The following is a 22,120-nucleotide window of genomic DNA, read 5'->3' as shown; positions in this document are numbered from 1 at the left end:
AAATTGACAGTCTGCAAAATACCGTGTGTGTGGTTAACGTCTTAAGTCCACCAACGAGGACAGTTTGAGTGAGTACACTTTTTTCCCTAGTGTCGATTGTCTAGTTGTTTTTCTGCCCATAGTAATTGCATTACAATGCAGCACAGTGCCCCTAGTGGTGGAAATAGTTCAAACACTCAAAAAGTTGTGGAGTAGCCATTTTAAAATATAACAGTGGAGAGGTGTCACTTCTACGTCCATCCTCTTTCTTTTGACCTGTTCAGGCACTTGTTCAGTACATTTACACCATTATACATTTTACTGTTTGTTGTGCAGATTATTTATAAGCATACCTATCAGTTAAGCATTTCAAATGCTTACCATAGAATTGTTGAATGAGCTAGAGAATAGGCCTGTTACATTAATTTAATTGTATATGTATAATTGGATGCTGTACAACATTCGGATTGTTTTTCTGTTTGTATGCAGTTTTACAAGAAAGACTTCCATAAAAATACTAAACGGTGGATTCTCATCTTTGTGTTTTTTTATTGGAAGATTGTTAAGCTTACTGTCTACACACCAGCTCTCATATCCAACAAATGGTTAGGGCAGAAGAGTTGTACTCCATTGATGTAGTTGTGAATTTCCTCACACACATACACAAGAGCGTCAATTGAATGGTAAGAAGACAAGAAAAAAGAAAAAAAAAATCTTACACTGTCTTGAGCTCTTATTGTGACACACCACTGACAGTACAGTATGTAGCTGATACACGTAATAAATGTCAAACTGTACTGCAGCACGTTCAACTGTACCACCCCTATAAAGGCTCTAGAAACTGTCCAATAATTATGGTTATCCCTATAGAATGCCCTCTGTGTGTTGACTTCTCCACACTACCAGAGCTGTCACGAGCAAGGTGACCAATATCGGCACACCAACGAATGGAGCAAGCACAGTGGCCGGTGGGTCGTGGATAAGCCGGCCGGTCAGTCGGCAGTCACGGAAGTAATTACGATGGATCCTCACAAAGAAACGATCGACCGTGTGACCCGGCCAGAAGCAGTCCATTCTTCCCGCCACTTGGTAGGTGCAGTTAGTCAGCCACTCGTAAATCCTGCAAGAAACAGCATAGGCTAAAGCTAAACATCAGTATAGGCCAGCGGTCGGGAACCTATGGCTGGTGAGCCATATATGGCTCTTTTGATGATTGCATATGGCTCGCCGATAAAACTAAATATATATTCTCACTTTTTTTGCTGCTCATTTCCTGTTGAGGCTGCAGTTGGCGGAAAGCGTAATTTTGATTGGATGATACTGACCTAGGTTGGCGGAAAGCGCAATTTTGATTGATACTGGCCGTCATGTTGAAACAGATAAACGTCCCTTTAAATAAGCCGAGGAGTAAAATAAATGGTGAGTCCACTTCAGCTTGAATGCACCTGAGGATTCGCCTTTGTGAAGAGAAAAGGTTCTAATTCTAATTTGCAATGAAACGATACAATCGATGAAACAGTCGAATATCAGTGGCATTTTAACAAGCCCCATGCTAACGTTAGTATCAATATACATCTGTGAGAGACAGCATAAAGCTAGCGCGCAAGCTAATGAGCAGTATGCAGGCTAGCGAGCAATAACTTCGTGTATGGACCCGGCAAATTGACTTTCATTCCGATCGTTTGCTGGATTTTTACCAATCATGAGGAACGGAAAACCATTCATGTTAACGGTGAGTACTATCATAAAGTTATTTTAAATAATACATTCTGACATTTTGTTGAAAAGTGACCGCGCGTGCGTGTTCACGAGCGTGTCTGCGTGTGCGTTTATGCGTGTATGCGCGTGCGTGCACTCGTGTGTGTGTGTGTGTGTGTGTGTGTGTGTGTATGTGGCTCTCACTGAAAAACATTTATAAATATTTTACTTTTCACCAGGGTCAGAAAACTACCAGGACACCTTGACAATCAGTTCTGCGGGCCCTGTTGCATCAAATGTGTCAATCAAACTGTTGCCTGACCAATCAGATTCCGACCTAAAGCGGGTACCAACGCTTTTTTGCAGGTGTTGGTCAACGTCAGAGTTTTCGTAAACTATGATTGGCTAGTCACGAGTCAATCATAGTTTGCGATAAACTGGTCTTATCACTCGCCGCATTAAAAGCATACTGGGCAGAGCTGGCATACTGTGTCAGTCGCGAGCTGCAGAACCAAATATATCGTGTTGATTTAATAGCAGTTTTGTCAACCCACAATGGCTGAAGGAGGAGAAGAAATTGATTTGGTTGGAGATTTATGGTTAAAGCCATTTTCAAGACAGACTTTTCAAGAAAAATTGTACATCATTAATTAAGAAAGGTCGGACTAAAAAAGTAGCAAATATATTGCAATTGTATGAGGTTATTATTGATGCTTCGCCATCCAGATGTGACAGAGCTACTTCTGACCCCATATCATGACTCCACATGTTGATAGTAAAAACTCAAAAGATGTTAACAGTATTTCTTTCTAAACAAATTATTTCCTAGCTTTAACACTTTTTTACAGTGACAACTCGGTGTGTGTCGTGAGTTGAACTCACTGTGTGGTGTCTGGCCAGCTGCACCACAGACGTTGGTCCACTGCCCCGATGTCCGACTTGAACTTAGCCAGGCAGATGTCATTGATGGCTCTCTCATAGAGTGCTCTGTCGCAGCCAGAGACACATGCTGCAGAACGCGAAGTAAAATGAGGATGAGTCCCACTTGCTGTCACTCTCATCGTGATGACAGACCTTTGTGGTTTTCTGCATCTCTGAAACATCATTTTGTCCTTGGACAACATTAGGGCTCTGACACGCTCAGTAGCATGCAGAAAGAGCCTGTTTCTAAACCGGATTGGGTGATGATAGTGTTTGCTAAGCCTGCAGGGAGAGTTTAAAAAGTCTGCAAGACAGGTAATACAAGTGACATTTTCTGCAGCTAGTAAGTACCCCTCACCCTAAATCCCACCCCCCAAAAAATGAGATTAACAACTGTAACTTTTCCATCACTGCGAGACCAAACGTTACGTTATGACAGACCAAAGGATAAATGTGACAGGGTTTCAACAATATTTTGCATATCCAGTACTGCATGATGCTAGGTAAGATACCAGTTGTCATGGTCAGACCCTCCCACAACCTCCAGGCCACGCCGCCAGCACTGGGCTCTTTTTCAGTCAGAGAATATCACACCTGCATACCTGTCAACCTCCACCGCTCCATGCCTTTACAAACTGTCGTATTTTACCTTTTTTCAAGCGTGTGATATGCGTCAGGGTGAGACGCACATCAAGGAGATCAAGGAATTTAAAGACATTAAAGATGCGGTGTGCACTGGTGACGCCACACCTTTCTTCGAAGCTTGTATCAATCCCTCGTATAGTCAGTCCCGACTTTCGCTTTGTTCACGTGTGATCGTAATGATGCAATCGGAAATCCCCAGGCGGCAGACGCATGCGCACAGTAGCATCAAACCTCTCGCTTTGTTTGCAAAAAACCCCGACACCGAGATAGAGGTTACCGCGGAGAACTTGTTTGACCTGATTGAGTTGCCGTTTCATGATAGTCGGTGCATACCGGATGGTACCCATAATGGACAAATTGGCGTTTTCCCGTACAGATTTTCTTTTACGTCGCACACGTCTTAAAATGCATAATAAACGTATACTTTGTACGGCAAAAACGTACAGGTTGACAGGTATGCACCTGTGATGCAGGCGGGGGCGGTATTGCTGCTCCCTCCAGCCACCTGCTGTCAGGGTCACGACTCACTCATTATAAATAGCACAGCCACTTTTCACTTTGCATATATACGTACGTATATGTATTTAAATGAATTAAAATAACAACCACTCACTGGTGACGAACAACACGACACAAAGTGCTTTCAGGAACAATGCGCTTTCCATGATGAATGTAGTAGAGGCAACTCCAGTGTGAGCTTCTCTTTACTCTCCTGGGATCAGCTGTGCATATTTGCTTCCTCTTCTCCTCCTTACCTTATAATATATTATAGATAAAAAAAGAAGAAGATTAACCGAAGATCGAGATGATGACACGAATAACTAGCGAACAATGGTTCATGACTGTGGGCTCAACACAAGAGACGCACTAACCAAAAAAAAATAAAAAATGCATTGACCTTCCACAGTGGAAGCCCCCAATCATAGCAGCCCTGCCTGTCATCTGATTCCTTGTCCGGCTGCCTTCCCTCAGAGCTGCACACAGGGGACACAACAACAAATCAGAAACCAAAATTAGCCTAGTGCCATGACAGTCACAGCAGTCTATCACGGGAAGTCACTGACATTCACTTGACTTTCCAATGTAGTGCAATTCAAAGTGATCAGCAGCACAAATTCACTTTTTCATAACTTGTCTGCGGTCGCGTTAGCCAGGAATGTCCAAACTATGGGCCAGGGGCTATTTGTAACACGGCATCCATTTTTCAGTGACCCGCGGCAATACATTTGGCATGATCCACCAGAGTGGTTAAACAAATGTGAAAGTGGTCAGAGTGACAAAAGGGTGGTTGTCAAAAAAATATGTGCCATTCCTGTAATAAACTTGCTTCGACACTGTTGATCTTTTCCTCTAAATTAAAAGTCACAAATAAATCGTTTGTTATGATAAAAAGAAAAAGAATTTATCTTCAAAACATTGTCGTGAATAAATATAATGACTTTTTAGAGACCAAATTATTTTCTTTCACTCTGTGCTCTGTTGTTGGACAGTAATGATCCTTGACTGTTTGAACAATAAAATGATAATTTTACTACATTTAGTTCTTTTTGGGATTCTGAATTTTGAGATCTACTCTGAGATAGACGGCTGTTGGCCACCCCAACAATTGGGAAAAAAAAACTCTCAACTCTATGCCTTCACACCTTTTTTTGCTTACAACTGAGGAAATTCACCAGACAATACAAACACTATATTATTACTTTCTTGGTTGACTTTGGCGAAAAAGTTGAACATTTTAAAATTGGCCCTTCTAGCCCTTTGCTTCTTTCTATGCCACCCTCCAAGGAAAAGGTTTGGATAACTTGCTGTTGGCCAAATAAGTGATACTGAACGTCCAATACTATGATGCCAGTGGCAGTCTGCTAGTACCAAACAAAATGTTTGTCAATCTGGAAAGGTGAATGCTATGTTTAAGATTCCATCTGTGTAAAATCAATCTGCTGGATCTGTGACTCGTGGACGTTGGACATTGTTAGAAGAAAAAAAGATATCATTTCACTTATTCCAGTTCCGATAATTTGTCTAAAATTTATTATGGTACCACAATATGCACTGAAAAAATGTTTTAATTTAATCTGTTTTACTTTGTTTCGTGGTTGCATTTAATAACATCATATTGATCATCTGACTTTTTTAAAATACAGTAAAGTCTCGTTATATCGATATCGGATATATCGATAGTCCCGGTTATATCGATACTATTTCTATGCACGCATGGAGAAAATTACATGCAAACAGGGTCGGATATATCGATAGTCCCGGTTATATCGATATTTTTTCGGACTCCCTTGAATATCGATATAACGAGACTTTACTGTAGTTTGTCACGTTTCAGTTTGCGGCCAAAAGGTGGCATTGTAGGGACCCGCCTGCAGCTGCACAATTGTTGTTCGTTTTAATCAGAGGCAATTAAAAGGACTCCCGGCACAACCATTCAGTGTCGAGCCATTGTTTCAACCTGTCAGGTTTGCTTGCTCTTGTCGTGTTTTACTCTTGATTTTGTTTGCTACTTTGGACCTTTTTGTTCTGATTACTTTGTTGTTTGGTGTTTTGTTCCCGGTGACGTTATTTAAAATAATTAGTCGCGCTCCTCCCTGGTGCCTGCTTTGTTTGGGGTCCACCACACTCACCTTGCAAACCGTGACAGTGTACACATGGTTAAAAAGTTGGCCCGTTCAGAATAATTTTATTTTGTGCATCTACTTGTACGGCCATGTGTAGTGGCAAGCAGAATAATGAAATATGCTTCCAATAAATGACAGAGGGTGAAATGCATCCGTTTATCGAGATGTCGTTCATTTAACTGTGACTGTTGTTTTATGTTCCATTTCACATCAATTAAATACATTTATCCGTCTTCGTGGTTTCTCTTTCTAAACGCTTGTTGGATTTTGGTTCGTATGTGTTCCATGAGATTTCACTTATGCATTCAGAATGTTCAACGAAGTTCCCGAAACTGCTCCAGATGACAGCAGAGTTCAGTGGATGTTTATAATTGATATTCTAGCAACCTCTTGTGTTCGTGATCAGTATGAAGCAAAGGTTACGCATTTCTCCCAAAATCCGCTGGATGGGAGCAGATAAATGGACATGATTTACACCTTTGCTCACGCCATCATTTACCAACATCTAAACCTTGTTTTATTTACATTGTATACAGACCATTTCTATCGTGTTGCATTGAACCCACATGGACATTTTAGGACTGCCTGAGGCATTAATGCATGACAGTGAGCCTTCATTAAATACTCTTAAAATAAAAAGGAATATCTATCTATCTATCTATCTATCTATCTATCTATCTATCTATCTATCTATCTATCTATCTATCTATCTATCTATCTATCTATCTATCTATCTATCTATCTATCTATCTATCTATCTATCTATCTATCTATCTATCGTCCCTCCCTCCCTCCCTCCCTCCATCACAACGTCCCTCCCTCTGTCCCTTCCCCCCCTCGCCCATCCAGCCATCCATCCATCCAGCCAGCTGTCCATCTATCCATCTCGGGAGAGAGAGCGAAAGAGAGAGAGAGAGAGAGAGAGAGAGAGAGAGAGAGAGAGAGAGAGAGAGAGAGAGAGAGAGAGAGAGAGAGAGAGAGAGAGAGAGAGAGAGAGAGAGAGAGAGAGAGAGAGAGAGAGAGAGAGAGAGAGAGAGAGAGAGAGAGAATCAAACCCCTCCACAGACATATACAGACAAATATTTGAGGAATTGGCAAACACGGAAGTGTAACCACCTTTTCGAAATCCGCGTGGTGATTTGAACAGATCATCCAGGTACTGATGGCAATTCGATTGAGGAGAGTGCCCATGTTGCCGCTTACCTGCAATACAGAGTGACCCCCCACGAGTTGATCAACAAGATGATAGACTTTCTGGGACCAAAGGTAAGTTTTCATTTTATGATCAATTTTGATCATAAAATGCAACCCTTTAGATTGTTTTATATTAACCCATTGAAGCCATTTGTTTGTATTTTTGTACCTTAAAAATATATTGTTTCAATTTTTTTCAATGGTTAAGTTAAATTCATTGCTCATGGTTAACTTGACTATTGTAAATTCCCCTTTAGTCACAAAACAAGTTCAATCTTGCAGTGGACGTCGGCTGTGGTAATGGAAAGGGAACTGTACTATTGGCTCCGTATTTCAAACAAGTTGTTGGGACCGATGTTAGCCCCGCTCAACTGGAGCTTGCTCGGGCCAATAGTATTCATCAGAATGTCTCATACAGGTGAGATGATATAATGGAGTGACTGGTTGGAATGCTTTCAGCAGAAATGTTTTGTCTATCATGTAAACTTTTCCAGCTTTGTTTTTATTTTATTTTATTTTATTTTTTTACTTAAAGGACACACATTTTCCTATTTAAATCCGCTTAATCATCACAAGAGTCGCGGTGGGTGCTGGAGTCTATCCTAGCTGTCTTGGGGCAAGAGGCGGGGATATCCTGATCTGGTTGCCAGACAATCGTAGGCATACAAAGACAGACAAACCATTCGCGCTTACAATCACCCTTAGTACAATTAACCTGCCGTGCATGTTTTTGAAATATGAGAGGAAACTGGAATACCCGGAGAAAACCCCTGAAGGCAGGGGGGGGGGGGCTGCAAACTCCACAGAGATGCCAGAGCGGGACTCGAAACCTTGCACCTCTGCACTGTGAGGTTGACACGCTGTCATTTTTTAATGACTGAGTTTGGCAACCTAAAATGTTGAAAGAGCCATATTGGACCCCCCACCCGCCCAAAAAAACGACATTATTTTAGATTATCTTTGAGTCACTAAAGTATTCCTGAATGTACGTATTTCAGGGTCGAAAGACAGAAGATGAAGGCATGTAGTCTGACAGAGACATGTCTGTATTTGCTTGAGCGTGAAAAGCATAAATTAAGGGATTACGTTTACAATAAAAAAACACCACAGTTTCACATTTTTTTCGGAGCTGTAACATATTTTAGCTATGTTAGCCAACTATCAAAATGGCGAAGTTGGCTACAAATACACAATGAGCCTTCATGAGTAAATGTTTTTTTATCCTCTGCAGTGCATGTTTTAGAACAACGATCTATTTTTCTTATCAACCTTGATCTCGAGATTGACCCGTTACTCATGCACTTACACAAGCATGTCATCACGAGCAACAGCCACAATGGCGGCTAAAATGAACAAAGGCATGGAAGGCACGTTTGCAGCATGTTAACTATCGTAGCTCACGAGTACTGTTTAAAAATGCTTCTTTTGGCCCTTCAGACTCCCATTCTTTGTCAATACCCTCAGGGAATTGTCCATGAAACATTGTTTGATTTTTTTCAAGACACCTGACTGACATCCCACGCTGCCAATTGACAGAAATGTTGAAATGTAATATTTATTCTCCATATTTGTAATGCATTCCAAAATATTACAAATATTTGCACCATGTTTTTCCTCCACCAGAAATCATATTAAAACTAAAAATGTAGATTTCCATACCCCGTCTTTTTCCATTTTCAAACATTTTTTAAAAAAGCTCCAATGAGCCACTTGGTGGCAATAAACAGCTACATGGAACTCCAGAGCCACAAATTGCCGACCCCCGGTCATTGATAATACTTGCCAGTGTTTATTCCAAAGGGCTCCATTGAGAATACTGACTGTGGCTGCTGCAGTGATAAATGAATATATAGAATTGTATGTCGCAAAGTAAATACTCTCTGTTGAGTATTTGGGCTACAGTAATTGGGCTCCCCATGCATTTCATTTGGTGCTCTGGCAATGGCTCTGGATGCACTTGCTTGTGCAAATGTAATCGACACATAACTAAAAAGACACATTGTGGAAATAGGCAGTTTGTGTCTTTCAGCAGGGAAGACATTGCAAATAGGCATCTACTGCATATCTTGAAAATTGAAAAGTCAATTTTCTATAGTATGGCTATAAAAAAAATATATCAATTACGGTAACTGATATTCAGTGTCTTCTTTTCCTTTCGGCTTTTACACTCAGAGGCCGCCACAGCGAATCAATGTCCTCCATCTATCCCGGTTTTGTGCATCCTCTTCCCTCACACCAGCTACCTTCATGTCCTCTTTGACCACATCCATATACCTCCTCTTCGGTCTTCCTCTCGGTCTCCTGCCTGGCAGTTCAAGGCTCAGTATCCTTCTCCCTATATATTCACTCTCTCTCCTCTGGACATGTCCAAACCATCTCAGTCTGGCCTCTCTGACTTTCTCTCCAAAGCCTCTAATATGAGTTGTCCCTCTAATGTACTCATTCCTGATCCTATCCAACCTGGTCACTCCCAAAGAAAATCTCAACATCTTCAGCTCTGCTACCTCCAGCTCTGCTTCCTGTCTTTTCTTCAGTGGCACTGTCTCCAGTCCAAACATCATGGCTGGTCTCACCACTGTTTTATACACTTTTCCTTTCATCCTAGCTGAAACCGTTCTATCACACATCAGACCTGACATTTTTCTCCAGCTGTTCCAGCCTGCCTGGACAGTCTTCTTCACCTCTTTCCCACACTCTCCTTTGCTCTGGACAGTTGACCCCAAGTACTTAAAATCCTCCACCTTCTTTATCTCTTTTTCCTGTAGCATCACTCTTGCACTTGGATCCCTCTCATTCACACACATGTATTCCGTCTAGCTGCGACTGATCTTCATTCCTCTCCTTTCCAGGGCATATCTCCACATCTCTAGTTTCTCCGCCACCTGTTCCCTGTTCTCGCTACAGATCACAATGTCATCTGCAAACATCATGGTCCGAGGAGATTCTTATCTAACATCGTCTGTCAACCTGTCCATCACCATAGCAAACAAGAAGGGGCTCAGAGCTGACCCCTGGTGGAGTCCCACCTCCACCTTGAATTCCTTAGTCATATTGACAGTGCACCTCACAACTGTCTTACAGTCATGATACAGTCTTGCACCGCTCTGACATACTTTTCCGTCACTCCAGACTTGCTCATGCAATGCCACAGCTCTTCTTTGGGCACCCTGTCATACGCTTTCTCCAGATCTACAAAGACACAATGCAATTCCTTCTGACCTTTTCTGTACTTCTCTATCAGCATTTTTAAAGCAAACACTGCATCTGTCGTACTCTTTTTTGGCATGAAGCCATACTGCTGCTCACAAATGTTCACTTCTGCTCTTAGTCTAGCTTCAACTACTCTTTCCCAGAGTTTCATTGTATGGCTCATCAACTTTATTCCTCTGTAATTAGTACAACTCTGCACATCTCCTTTATTCTTAAAATTGGGCACGAGTACACTCCATTCTTCAGATATCTGTTCACCATCTAAGATCTTGTTGAATAACCCAGTCAGGAACACCACCGCCACCTCTCCAAGACACTTCCATACCTCGATTGGTAAATCATCAGGCCCGAGTGCCTTTCCCCCCTTCATCCTCTTCAGCGCCCTCCTCACTTCATCCTTGCTAATGCTTGCTACGTCTTGGTCCACAACAATCACGTCTTCTACTCTTTGTTCCTTCTCATTTTCCTCATTCATAAATTCTTCAAAGTACTCTTTCCATCTTGCCATCACACTACTGGATTGGATTGGATATGCCTTTATTAGTCTCACAGTGGAGAAATTTACATTTTAAATAAAAAAATAAATAAATAAATAAATAAATAAATAAATAAATAAATTTTACATTTCTGCCACCTGTTAATACATTGCCATCTCTATCCTTAATCACCCGAACCTGCTGCAGGTCCTTACCATCTTTGTCTCTCTGTCTCGCCAGACCGTAAAGATCAGTCTCACCTTCCTTGCTGTCTAGCCGAGCATACAAGTCATCATAGGCCTCTTGTTTGGCCTTTGCCACCTTTACTTTAACCGTGCGCTGCATCTCCTTGTACTGCTGTCTACTCTCGTCCGTCCTCTCAGTGTCCCACTTCTTCTTTGCTAACCTCTTTCTCTGTATACACTCCTGCACCTCCCCATTCCACCACCAAGTCTCCTTATCTACCTTTCTTCCACTCGATACACCAAGTACTTTCCAACCTGTGTCTCTGATTATGTTCGCTGTAGTTTGCCAGTCATCTGGAAGGACCTCTTGCCCACCCAGTGCTTCTCTTACCTCCTTCCTAATAGTCATGCAACACTCTTCCTTTTTGAACTTCCACAATTTTGTCCTCAATTCAGCCTTTGGTTTCTTCATCTTCCTCACTGCCAGCATCATCCTTCACACCACCAACCTATGCTGTCTGGCTACAGTCTCACCAATCACTACTTTGCAGTCACTGATTTCCTTTAAATGGCTCAGTTGACACAAAATGTAGTCTACCTGTGTACTTCTGCCTCCACTCTTATAGGTCACCCTATGTCTCTTCTGAAAGAAAGTATTCACAATAGCCATTTCCATTCTCTCAGCAAAGTCAACCACCATCTGTCCTTCAGCGTTCCTCATCTGGAGTCCAAACCTGCCCATCACCTCCTCATCATCTTTGTTTCCTGCACCAACATGTCCATTGAAGTCTCCACCTACAACGCTCTCACTTCTCGGGATGTTCTGTATGACTTCATCAGTCCAACCAAAATTTCTCCTTCTCCGCCAGCTCACATCCTACTTGTGGGGCATACCCACAAACAACATTGAACATCACGCCTTCAATTTCTAGCTTCAGACTCATCATTCTATCTAATACTCTTTTTACTTCAAAGACATTCCTAACAAACTCCTCTTTTAAGATAACCCCAACTCCTTTTCTCTTTCTGTCTTCACCATGATAGAACAACTTAAACCCTGACCCTAAGCTTCTCGCCTTGCTCCCTTTCCACCTGTTCTCCTGGACACAGTATGTCTACCTTCCTTCTCTGCATCATGTCAACCAGCTCTCGACCTTTACCTGTCATTGTTCCTACATTCAAAGTTCCTACTCTTAGTTCTATAGTCTTGGCGTTCCACTTCTCTCTTTTCCTCCGGGCACACCTCCCTCCTCTCCTTCCTCGACCAACAGTAGTCAATTTTCCATTGACACCCTGAAGGTCAACAGTACCAATGGCGGCCGTTGTTAACCCGGGCCTCGACCGATCCGGTATGGGATTCAGAAGTTTGATTCGCATATTTGTTTTGGCAATTTTTTTTACGTCGGATGCCCTTCCTGACACAACCCTCTGTATTTATCCGGGCTTGGGACCGGCACAATAAGACACTGGCTGGTGCCCCCTTGTGGCTACATTGGTAACTGATATTCAGTGTAAAAGCCAAATTAATCGAACACATTTTACAGAACTCCCACTCTCAGTGAGTTGAGGTAAAAAAAAGCGGAGCATGACCAATGTGATCCATGAATTCTTTATTTCCTCCATGCTGACATCTAGGCAGAGTCCCGCAGAGCAACTGCCATTTGAGTCCAGCCAGGTGGACCTTCTAACGTCCACAACGGCGGCGCACTGGTTTGACCGCCCACGCTTCCTGAAGGAGGCTGAGCGGGTACTGAAGCCCAATGGCTGCTTGGCCGTGCTGGGCAACATGATAGAAAGGGAGCTGGAATATGGCGATGCCACGAGTGCAGTTAATGACATTTGTCAAGAGGTGATTTTCATTCTTCCTTGTACTTCTTGGTTACTTAGTCACGGAACAAAAATTTCACGTGGAACATTGTTATTTCATGTTTACATTCTAATTTGGAAGTACCACTTCTGAATTTCTCAGCTGGACCTTGGGGTGCTAAACAACATTGAAAAACAGTAGATAGTGCAAAAGTATAATATGCATTGAGAAATAATCCAATTAGTACATTTGTGCACTCTGCCTCCAACCCAAGAACTTTGGCAAGAACTTTAGAAAATAGATGGATCTATGTAACAGATGAGCCAAGAATCAAACCTATAGATCACCTCAAGTGTGTGGCAAACATTATTATTCTAGCATGTCTACATTTAAATGATTTTTTTTCTTACTTGGCCAAAATATCCATGCTTCATGAAGAGGTCTGACATTATTTGTTTAGAATACACAGATGATGCCTTTCTCGAAAGTATTCTTTATTGTCAGTGGGGTGGTATTAGGGTGTCATTTGGTGTCATTTAAATTAGTCACAGCTGTTCCGTCACATTCTGGATATTTCAGAATGCCTCACCTGGCAGACTTGGCAGCTAGCCATTGACTGAGAATGTTTCATTTCCAACTAGATGGGCAGCCAGTCACTCCCTTGATCCAAATATTTGTGTCCAAGAAATTAAATAGTGAATTTGATAAAATTAAATCACCCATTTGAAATAGATGTTGCTGCTTGGAACCATAAACCGGTTGTAAATGGCGCCACAATACAAATTATCGAGGCAGAATCCGAAGTTGAGATGTATTGCAGATCGTTCAACATTCTGTCGTGATAAGATCAAACTATTGCTCTTAGGAAGGTATAAAAATAATAAAATATGCAAGTTGAACCTTGACATCAAGTGACCATGCATTTGCTATGGGGAAGCCATAAACATTTGTACGTGAGTGTACTTAACTTCTGTTGTCTATTTATGAGGATGGATCCGATGCACCACGGGAGAGTATCAGAATATCGTGATTTTTCGCTCAAGGTGTGATCCTATTGAATGGCAAGAGGGCTTCATTGAAAGGGTTTGAAAGCACTTTGATGGGCCATAATTAAATTGGTCTGTGACAACTTTAGCCTTCCCTCTTAAAGATTTACTGGGCTCCGCTCAGATACGAAATTATTCACATCAGTCTAACCTGCCTCTTTGGAGTTACACTGTTCGCCATGTACTAAAATGGACACAATCCGACTTCAACGGCCAGTTAGGACGACGGAAAAAGTAATTGGCACTGCCCTGCCCACTCTCGAGGGCCCACTCTCGAGGACTTGCACACTACAAGAATCCAAACAAGGGTGCGGAAAATCCTACAGGACCCTCCGCACCCCGCCCACCACTTTTTCCAGCTACTCCCCTCAGGCAGGCGCTACCGATCCATGTGCACCAAATCCAACAGACATTTAAACAGCTTCTTCCCCCAAGCCATTAACTATTTAAACAGTAACCAAAATAGAACTGTATAGTGCCTCTTTGCATTTTTTTGATGATGATACTCGTGCAGCGTGTTCTACTGGAAACACATTCCTTGTGTGTTCTACATACTTGGCAATAAAGATGATTCTGATTCTGATGTAGGATTTACATGGGTTATGAGGCATAGCAGCTTTCATCAGCATGTTTTCTTTTCATTGAGGCATTTTTAATTTTTGTTTCTTATTAGTTGCATGCAGCTCTGGTCCCCTTTCAACACCCTTGTCTTGGACCATGTCCTTCAAAAATCTACTTTGACATATTCCAGGCCTGTCCCTTTCCGGACAAACAGTGGTGAGTATGCATCCCAGCTCTCCAATTTACATCATTACAAACAGTCCAAAAGAGAAAAGAAGTAACATTTCCAAAATGTGACCCATCTTAAATTGTCTTCCCTGACTTTTTTTTAATCCCCAGGAACGGCTGTCAAAACATTTACAGAAAATTGACAGTAAACCATTTCATTGGTTTGATAGAGACATTTACTAGTTACCAGAAACTGAAGAGTGAGGATGCCTCCAAGGCCAAAAGCCTCTCTGATGACATCAGAAACAAGTGAGACATAAACATGCAATCTTCGACCTCAGTTAGTCTAACATTGAAGATTAAACATTACACCGCACTTCAATATTATTCTGTTTATGTTTGCACTCTCAATTGCTCATGAAAAGTTCACGTTTCATTGACTGAATACTCATTGTATCACTCCAACATGAATGGACTGAACCTGTCTCCCATTTCAGGCTGCTCGCTGCCATGCAGGTGTCCTCGCCAGACACAGAACTCACCATGGTGAACAAATATTTCTACATGCTAGCTCGAAAACCTTGATTTTCTGTAAGTCAAAGATCATTCATACATTTGAATAAAACGTCAGCCTAATCTGTTTAATTGTGTATTTTGTTTTACTTGTGCATATTTGTGTGTATTTAATCCAAATTAATAAATTCTAAAATCCAATCAGCCTTGCTTTATCTGATGCTTAATTAGTTTGTCAGTGATTTTAAAGAATGAAGACTTTTTTCCCACAGATAATCAAATAAGATGTTCTTTGTGTGTATAATTACTTTGTAACCATCACTCACAATACATCTACGTTTGATACAACACAATACAATACATATTCATTTATATTGTGGCGGGCACTAGGACCAGGCATCTCACCCAGCAGGTGTAGGGGAGGGGGCAGTTCATGTTGCATGTATTGCACTGCTTTTGGTGTTCAGTTCAGATCCACTTGTTAGCCGTTGGAATAAACACGTCTCCACATATTCATCGTGTGTGCTCATTCCTCAACGGCTACACTGGTGACCCCGACAATGGAAATGTTCATGGCAACGGACGAAGATGTTTCTTCTACGGCCATGTCGCCACGACCGGCGCCCAAACTCGCAGCTGCCGCCTACGCCGCGAAGTTTCCCGAGTTCTGGCACAGCGACCCGGCTTCGTGGTTCCAGCATGTGGAAGCACTATTCCACCTACAAGGCGTCACGACAGATGACCTAAAATATTACATGGTCGTGGCGTCCCTCGACCAACCGACAACGCATCGCATGATGCAACTTCTGCGCGCGCCTCCACGATGCAGGAAGTACGACGCGCTCAAACAATGGCTGCTCCGACGGTTCACGCTATCGGCCTCCGAGAGAGCAGACAGACTTCTTTCGCTTCCCGGACTCAGCGACGGAACAGCAGTGGATCTAATGGACAAAATGCCGTCGCTGTTAAATGCGGATGATGGCGGATTCCTTTTCCCCCACATTTTCCTTCGCCAGCTACCACCTGAAGTGCGCGCCGTGCTCGCTAACTCGACGTGCCTAGCCACCGGCGACTATCGTGGCTTGGCGGAAGAAGCAGATCGAGCGCTTCTGGCGATACGGCGGTTAGCCGTCCAAATCGATCCGACCGTCGTGGCCGCAGTGGGATCGCAGAAGCGGCGCGGGAAAGCCACCTGCTATTTCCATCAGCGGTTTGGCGCCAAGGCTCGACGCTGCGCACCTCCCTGCTCCCACGAGACGACATGAATCTTCAACGCCCGACAACCAGTAGCAGCCGTGGGCGCCAGCAACGAAAGCGAGCTGCTTTTCGTCACGGACTCCTCGTCAGGAAGACGTTTCCTTGTGGACAGCGGGGCACAAGTAAGCCTGCTGACGCCCACCGCTGCGGACAAGATGGCAGGTGGATGCGGGCCTGCCTTGTGCGCAGCTAACGGCTCGCCCATCGCTAACTTCGGTTCCGGGTCGGTGACTGTGCGTTTCCACGGACGGGAATTCAAGTGGAACTTTATTGTTGCCGCGACCACAGTTCCCATAATTGGCGCCGATTTTTTTATATGCTCACGGACTTCTTGTGGACATTGCCAACCGTCGTTTGATTGACGCCATCTCTTTCGCCACTTTTCCGTGTGAGGCCGGAGGGCTCGGGGCGTTAACGCATGCAAATTATTTAACATCGGGTAACGTTTATGAATGCCTGCTGACCGATTATCCGTCGTTAACCACACCCGCCTTTTCCAATGCCGATACTAAACACGGGGTAGAGCATTTCATTCCCACGGTTGGCCCGCCAGTTTTTGCCCGCGCTCGTCGCCTCGACGCGGCAAAATTGGCAATGGCGAAAGGGGAGTTCGCGACGATGGAGCGCTTGGGCATAGAGAGGCGTTTCAACAGCCCGTGGGCTTCACCATTACACATGGTCCCCAAAAGTGACGGTTCTTGGCGGCCGTGCGGTGATTTTCGTCGGCTGAATAACATAACCACACATGACCGTTACCCCATCCCGCACATTCAAGATTTTTCCGCACGTTTGGCCGGCGCCGTGATCTTTTCAAAAGTAGATCTAGTTCGCGGTTATCACCAGGTGCCGGTACGGGCGGAGGAGGTGCCCAAAACAGCGGTGATTACCCCCTTTGGCCTCTTTGAATTTCTCCGCATGCCTTTTGGCCTGAAGGGGGCGGCACAGACCTTCCAAAGACTGATGGACTCAGTCTTGCGAGGTCTTGATTTTGTATTTGTCTATCTAGACGACATCCTTGTGGCCAGCCCTTCACCGGAGGAACACCTGTCGCACTTAACCGAAGTTTTCAAGCGCCTTGATTCGCACGGCATTATAGTCAACCCTGTTAAGTGCCAATTTGGTCTGTCCAAGATCGATTTCTTGGGGCATCGCATTTCTCCACAGGGCGCCATCCCCTTACCCACCAAAGTACAAGCAGTGGTGGATTTCCCCCGCCCGGCCACAGTTAAGGCTCTGCAGGAGTTTTTGGGAATGATCAATTTTTACAACCGGTTTCTTCCTCACGCAGCCGACCTCCTACAACCCCTCTACGGCGCCTTGAGAAAAAAGAAGGCTAACGACCCCGTCGAGTGGGCACCGCAACGAGCACAATCCTTCCAACGGGCCAACGAAGCTCTTGCGGGTGCAACTCTTCTGGTCCACCCAATCTCAACCGCACAGGTAGCTTTGACTACGACACATCTGATGTTGCCGTAGGGGTGGTGGTTGAGCAGCTTGTGGAGAACGAATGGCAGCCCCTTGCATTTTTCAGTCGGAAGCTGCAAGATAACGAACGCAAGTACAGTGTTTTCGACAGAGAGTTGTTAGCACGCTATCTTGCAACGCGCCATTTTCGTTTCCTCCTCGAGGGGCGCCGGTTTACCGCATATGTGGATCACAAACCACTCACATTCGCCATGTCAAAGGTGACTGAACCGTGGTCGGCCCGACAGCAACGGCATTTGGCGGCCATTTCTGAATTCACAACAGACATTCAGCACGTGGCCGGCAAATGTAACCCTGTGGCCGATTGCTTGTCACGCGCGATTGTGTGTGCAGTCCAGCTCGGGGTGGATTTTTCAGAGATGGCCACCGCCCAATCTGAGGATCCGGACATCCACGAACTCAAGGCAGCAGGCACAGCCCTGAAACTTGAGAAGGTGGCACTGTGTGAAGGGGGCCCCGCTCTCCTCTGCGATGTGTCTACGGGTCGCACTCGTCCCGTGGTTCCGCAGGAGTGGCGTCGGCGAATTTTTAATTCTATTCATTCCCTCTCACACCCTGGCGTCCGGGCGTCAGTCAAACTTATTGGGGCCAAGTTTGTCTGGCCTGGGTTACGGACGGACGTCAGGAAGTGGGCAGCTGCATGCGTGGCATGTCAGCGCGCCAAAGTCCACAGGCACACCCGAGCAAACCTGGAAACTTTTCCAATTCCGGACAGGAGATTTGACCACGTCCATGTGGATCTAGTCAGGCCCCTCCCTCCTTCGCAGGGTTGCACACATCTCCTCACCATGGTCGATCGAACCACTAGGTGGCCGGAAGCAGTCCCCCTGTCCTCCACGACCTCGGCAGATATTGCTCGCGCATTTCTGTCGTCCTGGGTCGCACGTTTCGGCACGCCATCCGATATCACTTCGGACAGAGGCCCCCAGTTTGTGTCCGAGCTCTGGTCGGCCATGGCGCAGTCCTTGGGTGTGCAGGTACACCGCACTATGGCCTACCACCCGCAGGCTAACGGGATGTGCGAACGTTTCCACCGGTCACTGAAAGCCGCGCTACGGGCCGCGCTGTCGGACGGTAACTGGGTCGACCAGCTTCCGTGGGTCCTGCTCGGGTTACGTTCGGCCCCTAAAGAAGACCTTAACGCCGCCCCCGCAGAGTTAGTGCTCGGTCAACCACTCCGCGTTCCTGGTGAATTTCTGCCTGAAGTTTCGGGTGCACCTTCATTCCCCCTTTTGCCAGCAGAGCCCCTGACTCCAGCACCAATTCACCACTGCGTCCCCAAAATATTTGTTCCGTCTGCTCTTAGGTCAGCCCGTTTCGTCTTTGTGCGTCACGATGCCCACCGCTCTCCCCTCCGACCGCCGTACGACGGCCCGTTTAGAGTGCTCGAACACGGTGAAAAGAGTTTTGTGCTCGATATGGGTGGGCGGAGGGAGGGAATTTCAATAGACAGGCTCAAACCGGCTCATTTAGTTGCAGGCGAGGACGTTTCGCCGGCCCAGGCCCCACGTCGCGGACGCCCTCCGAAACCTCCAGCCTCACCGCGGCATGCCAGGGTTGAGTGTCGTTCCCCCACTGAGGTCTCGCCCGAATCACCTACACCACCTAATGACGGACTGCGTAGTCGTTGGGGCAGGCTGGTTAAGCCCCCTGCAAAATTTTCACCTTGACCTTCCTTCTGGGTGTTCTGAGGGGGGCTGTGTGGCGGGCACTAGGACCAGGCATCTCACCCAGCAGGTGCAGGGGAGGGGGCAGTTCATGTTGCATGTATTGCACTGCTTTTGGTGTTCAGTTCAGATCCACTTGTTAGCCGTTGGAATAAACACGTCTCCACATATTCATCGTGTGTGCTCATTCCTCAACGGCTACAATATAGTGCTTTAGCAACAGTTTAAGCTGTAACAAAGTGCTTAACATGGACAGCTATCATATACAGGAAATAAAGCAGTGGCAAAGATAATAGAAAGCACCAGGGAATAAAACCAAGATCAAGTTGGAATCATGCTGAATCGAATGCCAAAGAGTACAAGTTAGTTTTGAGGCTTGTTTTGAAGATGGATAGCGAGGGGGCGTGCTGAATGTTCAATGCCAGGTCATTCCAGAGAGTGGGACCAGCAACGGAAAAGGCTCGATCTCCTCTGAGCCTCCGTTTAGTTTTTGGCACATCTAATAATAAGCATGTGAATGCTCCAATTGACAGTCTGCAAAATACCAGGTGTGTGGTCAACGTCTTAAGTCCACCAATGAGGACAGTTTGAGTGAGTACACTTTTTCCCTAGTTTCGATTGACTATACTATTTTAATCAATGTAATCAATGTAGTATGTTGTTTATAATCGTGATTGAACAATACAAACACGCCTGCTCACAATAGAACGCTAAAGGAGTCGGTCACAATTCGACGCGACACAAGAAAGTGACGTATGAGGAAGTGGAGGGGAGTCCAGTGGTACATTCAGGTGCGCTCAGTTTGGCGCTCTATTTGGTCCCAAACCCGTTTCCTCTTGTAAATCTTCCTGTCAAAGAGAGAACGGAATAATGGCGAAAAGGTTAGGTAAGAGAAAAATTGATTCAGAATGCAGGGTATTTAACGTGCAGTGGACAAACAATTATTTTTTTAATGTTCAATGCAAAGAAAAGGCTGTTTGTCTCATCGGTCAAGAGGCGGTGGCGGTATTTAAAGAATACAATCTTCGCAGACACTACGAATCCCGTCACAAAGACAAGTACGATAGCTTGCAAGGTCAAATACGAGCAGACAAACTCTCAAAGCGAAAAGTGGACTACTATCTCAGCAGAATACATTTGTACGCCAAGCTCAGTTGAAGAAGGCATCCGTTCGGGCCAGCTTTCGGGTTGCTAAGCTGATAGCAAGCAGCGGTAAGCCTTTCATGGACGGAGTTTGTTAAGAAATGTATGGATGCTGTCGCGGAGGAGTTGTGTCTCGAGAAGAAAGATGCATATAATGCCGTAAGTCTGTCGGCGAGTACAATCACCAGACGCGGTGAAGAAATCGGGATTAATGTATATGCCCAGCTGCAGCAGAAGATGAAAGAATGTGACTTTTATTCATTAGCATTGGATGAGAGCACGGACGTGCAAGACACAGCGCAACTGCTCATTTTTATTTGTGGATTTAGTGCAAACTTTGAGAGATGCGAGGAGCTGGCAGCCCTCTAAAGTCTCAAAGGATATTTTTCACCAAGTTTACCAAACCATGGAGAAGTTGGACCTGAGTTACAGAACTGTGATGGTCTGTGTTAAGAAACTTAGATTGTATCTTCATTTTGTGTAATGCTGTAATACTGAGCTAATCTGGCAACCCAGCCACTACGCGACATCACGTGACTTGACAGTGATAAAAGCCAGTGTATGTGTTTGACTTCTCGTACGACGATGAGCACAGCGGCTGCTCTCTGTGCTCCGGTAAATAAATAATAATAATAATAATAATAATAATAATAAAAATACTTGTATGATCTAAACAAGAGGACCATCTCGACTCTTTATTCTCCCAAATGCATCGCAAAAGCGCAGGAGATCTCAACAGGTTATGGGCCCAGGAGATATTTGGGAGATAAAGTGAAGCCAGAAGTGAATCCAGACTTGAACGAGCGGTGAGCAAACGAGGCTAAGCCACTGAGAAATTGAACACTGAGTCAGGGGACAGTGTGATGAAGACACAGGGTCGGAGTGGACGACAAACCACTAAAACCAACACCCGTGATTACACAAGCATCGTGTGTTTCAAGTGTGGGATCAAAGGCCACAAAGCAAGAGAATGTTGACAGAAGACATGGTGCAGTCATTGCAAAAGCAAGACACACAAAAACGCCACGTGCAGGCGTAAGGACAAGTACAGACGAGATGACGCCAGTAAATCGTCAGAAGATGGCGCCACCAACAACGTGCGAGGGACAGCGAGACCAGAGCCCGGGAGCACTTGGGTCGCGACATCCGAGAGAGAGGATTGATGGTGGACACGGGAGCCACTTCGCATATTATCTTTGACGTTACCATGTTCAAGGATTTCGATAGCACGTTCAGATCGCAAAGACACAGCGTGGAGCTGGCGGATGGCACACAATGCAGCGGAGTCGCACATAAAAGGGCAGATGCTGAGGTCTCTTTGATTGACATCAAAGGACAAAGACATATAGCAACGCTGAGAGACGCTTTATACGTTCCTTCATACCCCAAGACATTTTCTCTGTAACGAAGGCAACCACCAACGGGGCAACAGTGATATTTAAAGAAGGTAAAGATTCACTGATTACGAAAAGTGGGACAAAATACAGTAAAGTCTCGTTATATCGATATTCAAGGGAGTCCGAAAAAATATCGATATAACC

The 22,120-nt window shown here is 44.7% G+C and overlaps 2 protein-coding genes across 3 annotated transcripts; one reads left to right on the top strand and one right to left on the bottom strand.

Annotated features, from left to right (window-relative positions):
• Nucleotides 1–504: 504 nt before the first annotated feature.
• On the bottom strand, nucleotides 505–4,179 carry LOC148903336 (receptor activity-modifying protein 1-like). 2 transcript variants are annotated; one of them, XM_089000638.1, is made up of 3 exons: nucleotides 3,857–4,179; nucleotides 2,560–2,686; nucleotides 505–1,099 (listed from the first exon to the last, which is right to left on the bottom strand). In XM_089000638.1, the coding sequence occupies exons 1-3, from the start codon at nucleotides 3,906–3,908 to the stop codon at nucleotides 844–846; spliced, it is 435 nt and encodes a 144-aa protein (XP_088856764.1). In that variant the 5' UTR covers nucleotides 3,909–4,179; the 3' UTR covers nucleotides 505–843. The 2 variants fall into 2 exon arrangements, with proteins under 2 accessions (XP_088856764.1, XP_088856772.1); XM_089000646.1 differs by lacking the exon at nucleotides 3,857–4,179 and adding an exon at nucleotides 3,201–3,422.
• Nucleotides 4,180–6,877: 2,698 nt separating this feature from the next.
• On the top strand, nucleotides 6,878–15,150 carry LOC148903335 (putative methyltransferase DDB_G0268948). The gene is made up of 6 exons (XM_089000611.1): nucleotides 6,878–7,133; nucleotides 7,319–7,479; nucleotides 12,568–12,781; nucleotides 14,459–14,562; nucleotides 14,686–14,823; nucleotides 15,012–15,150. The coding sequence occupies exons 1-6, from the start codon at nucleotides 7,110–7,112 to the stop codon at nucleotides 15,097–15,099; spliced, it is 729 nt and encodes a 242-aa protein (XP_088856737.1). The 5' UTR covers nucleotides 6,878–7,109; the 3' UTR covers nucleotides 15,100–15,150.
• The last annotated feature ends 6,970 nt before the right edge of the window (nucleotides 15,151–22,120 follow it).

The sequence above is a fragment of the Hippocampus bargibanti genome, linkage group LG01, assembly GCF_051943395.1.
Source record: "Hippocampus bargibanti isolate YZ-2025 linkage group LG01, ASM5194339v1, whole genome shotgun sequence".
Taxonomy (NCBI): domain Eukaryota; kingdom Metazoa; phylum Chordata; class Actinopteri; order Syngnathiformes; family Syngnathidae; genus Hippocampus; species Hippocampus bargibanti.
This window is presented reverse-complemented; position numbering and strand designations above follow the sequence as displayed.

Excerpts from the sequence above, each read along its gene's own strand:
- LOC148903336 (XM_089000638.1), bottom strand. The coding sequence starts at position 3,908 with ATGGAAAGCGCATTGTTCCTGAAAGCACTTTGTGTCGTGTTGTTCGTC. Across the intron at positions 2,687-3,856 it reads TGTCGTGTTGTTCGTCACCA|CATGTGTCTCTGGCTGCGAC; the intron begins GTGAGTGGTTGT and ends CGCGTTCTGCAG. Across the intron at positions 1,100-2,559 it reads AGCTGGCCAGACACCACACA|GATTTACGAGTGGCTGACTA; the intron begins GTGAGTTCAACT and ends TGTTTCTTGCAG.
- LOC148903335 (XM_089000611.1), top strand. The coding sequence starts at position 7,110 with ATGATAGACTTTCTGGGACCAAAG. Across the intron at positions 7,480-12,567 it reads CATCAGAATGTCTCATACAG|GCAGAGTCCCGCAGAGCAAC; the intron begins GTGAGATGATAT and ends GCTGACATCTAG. Across the intron at positions 12,782-14,458 it reads TTAATGACATTTGTCAAGAG|TTGCATGCAGCTCTGGTCCC; the intron begins GTGATTTTCATT and ends GTTTCTTATTAG.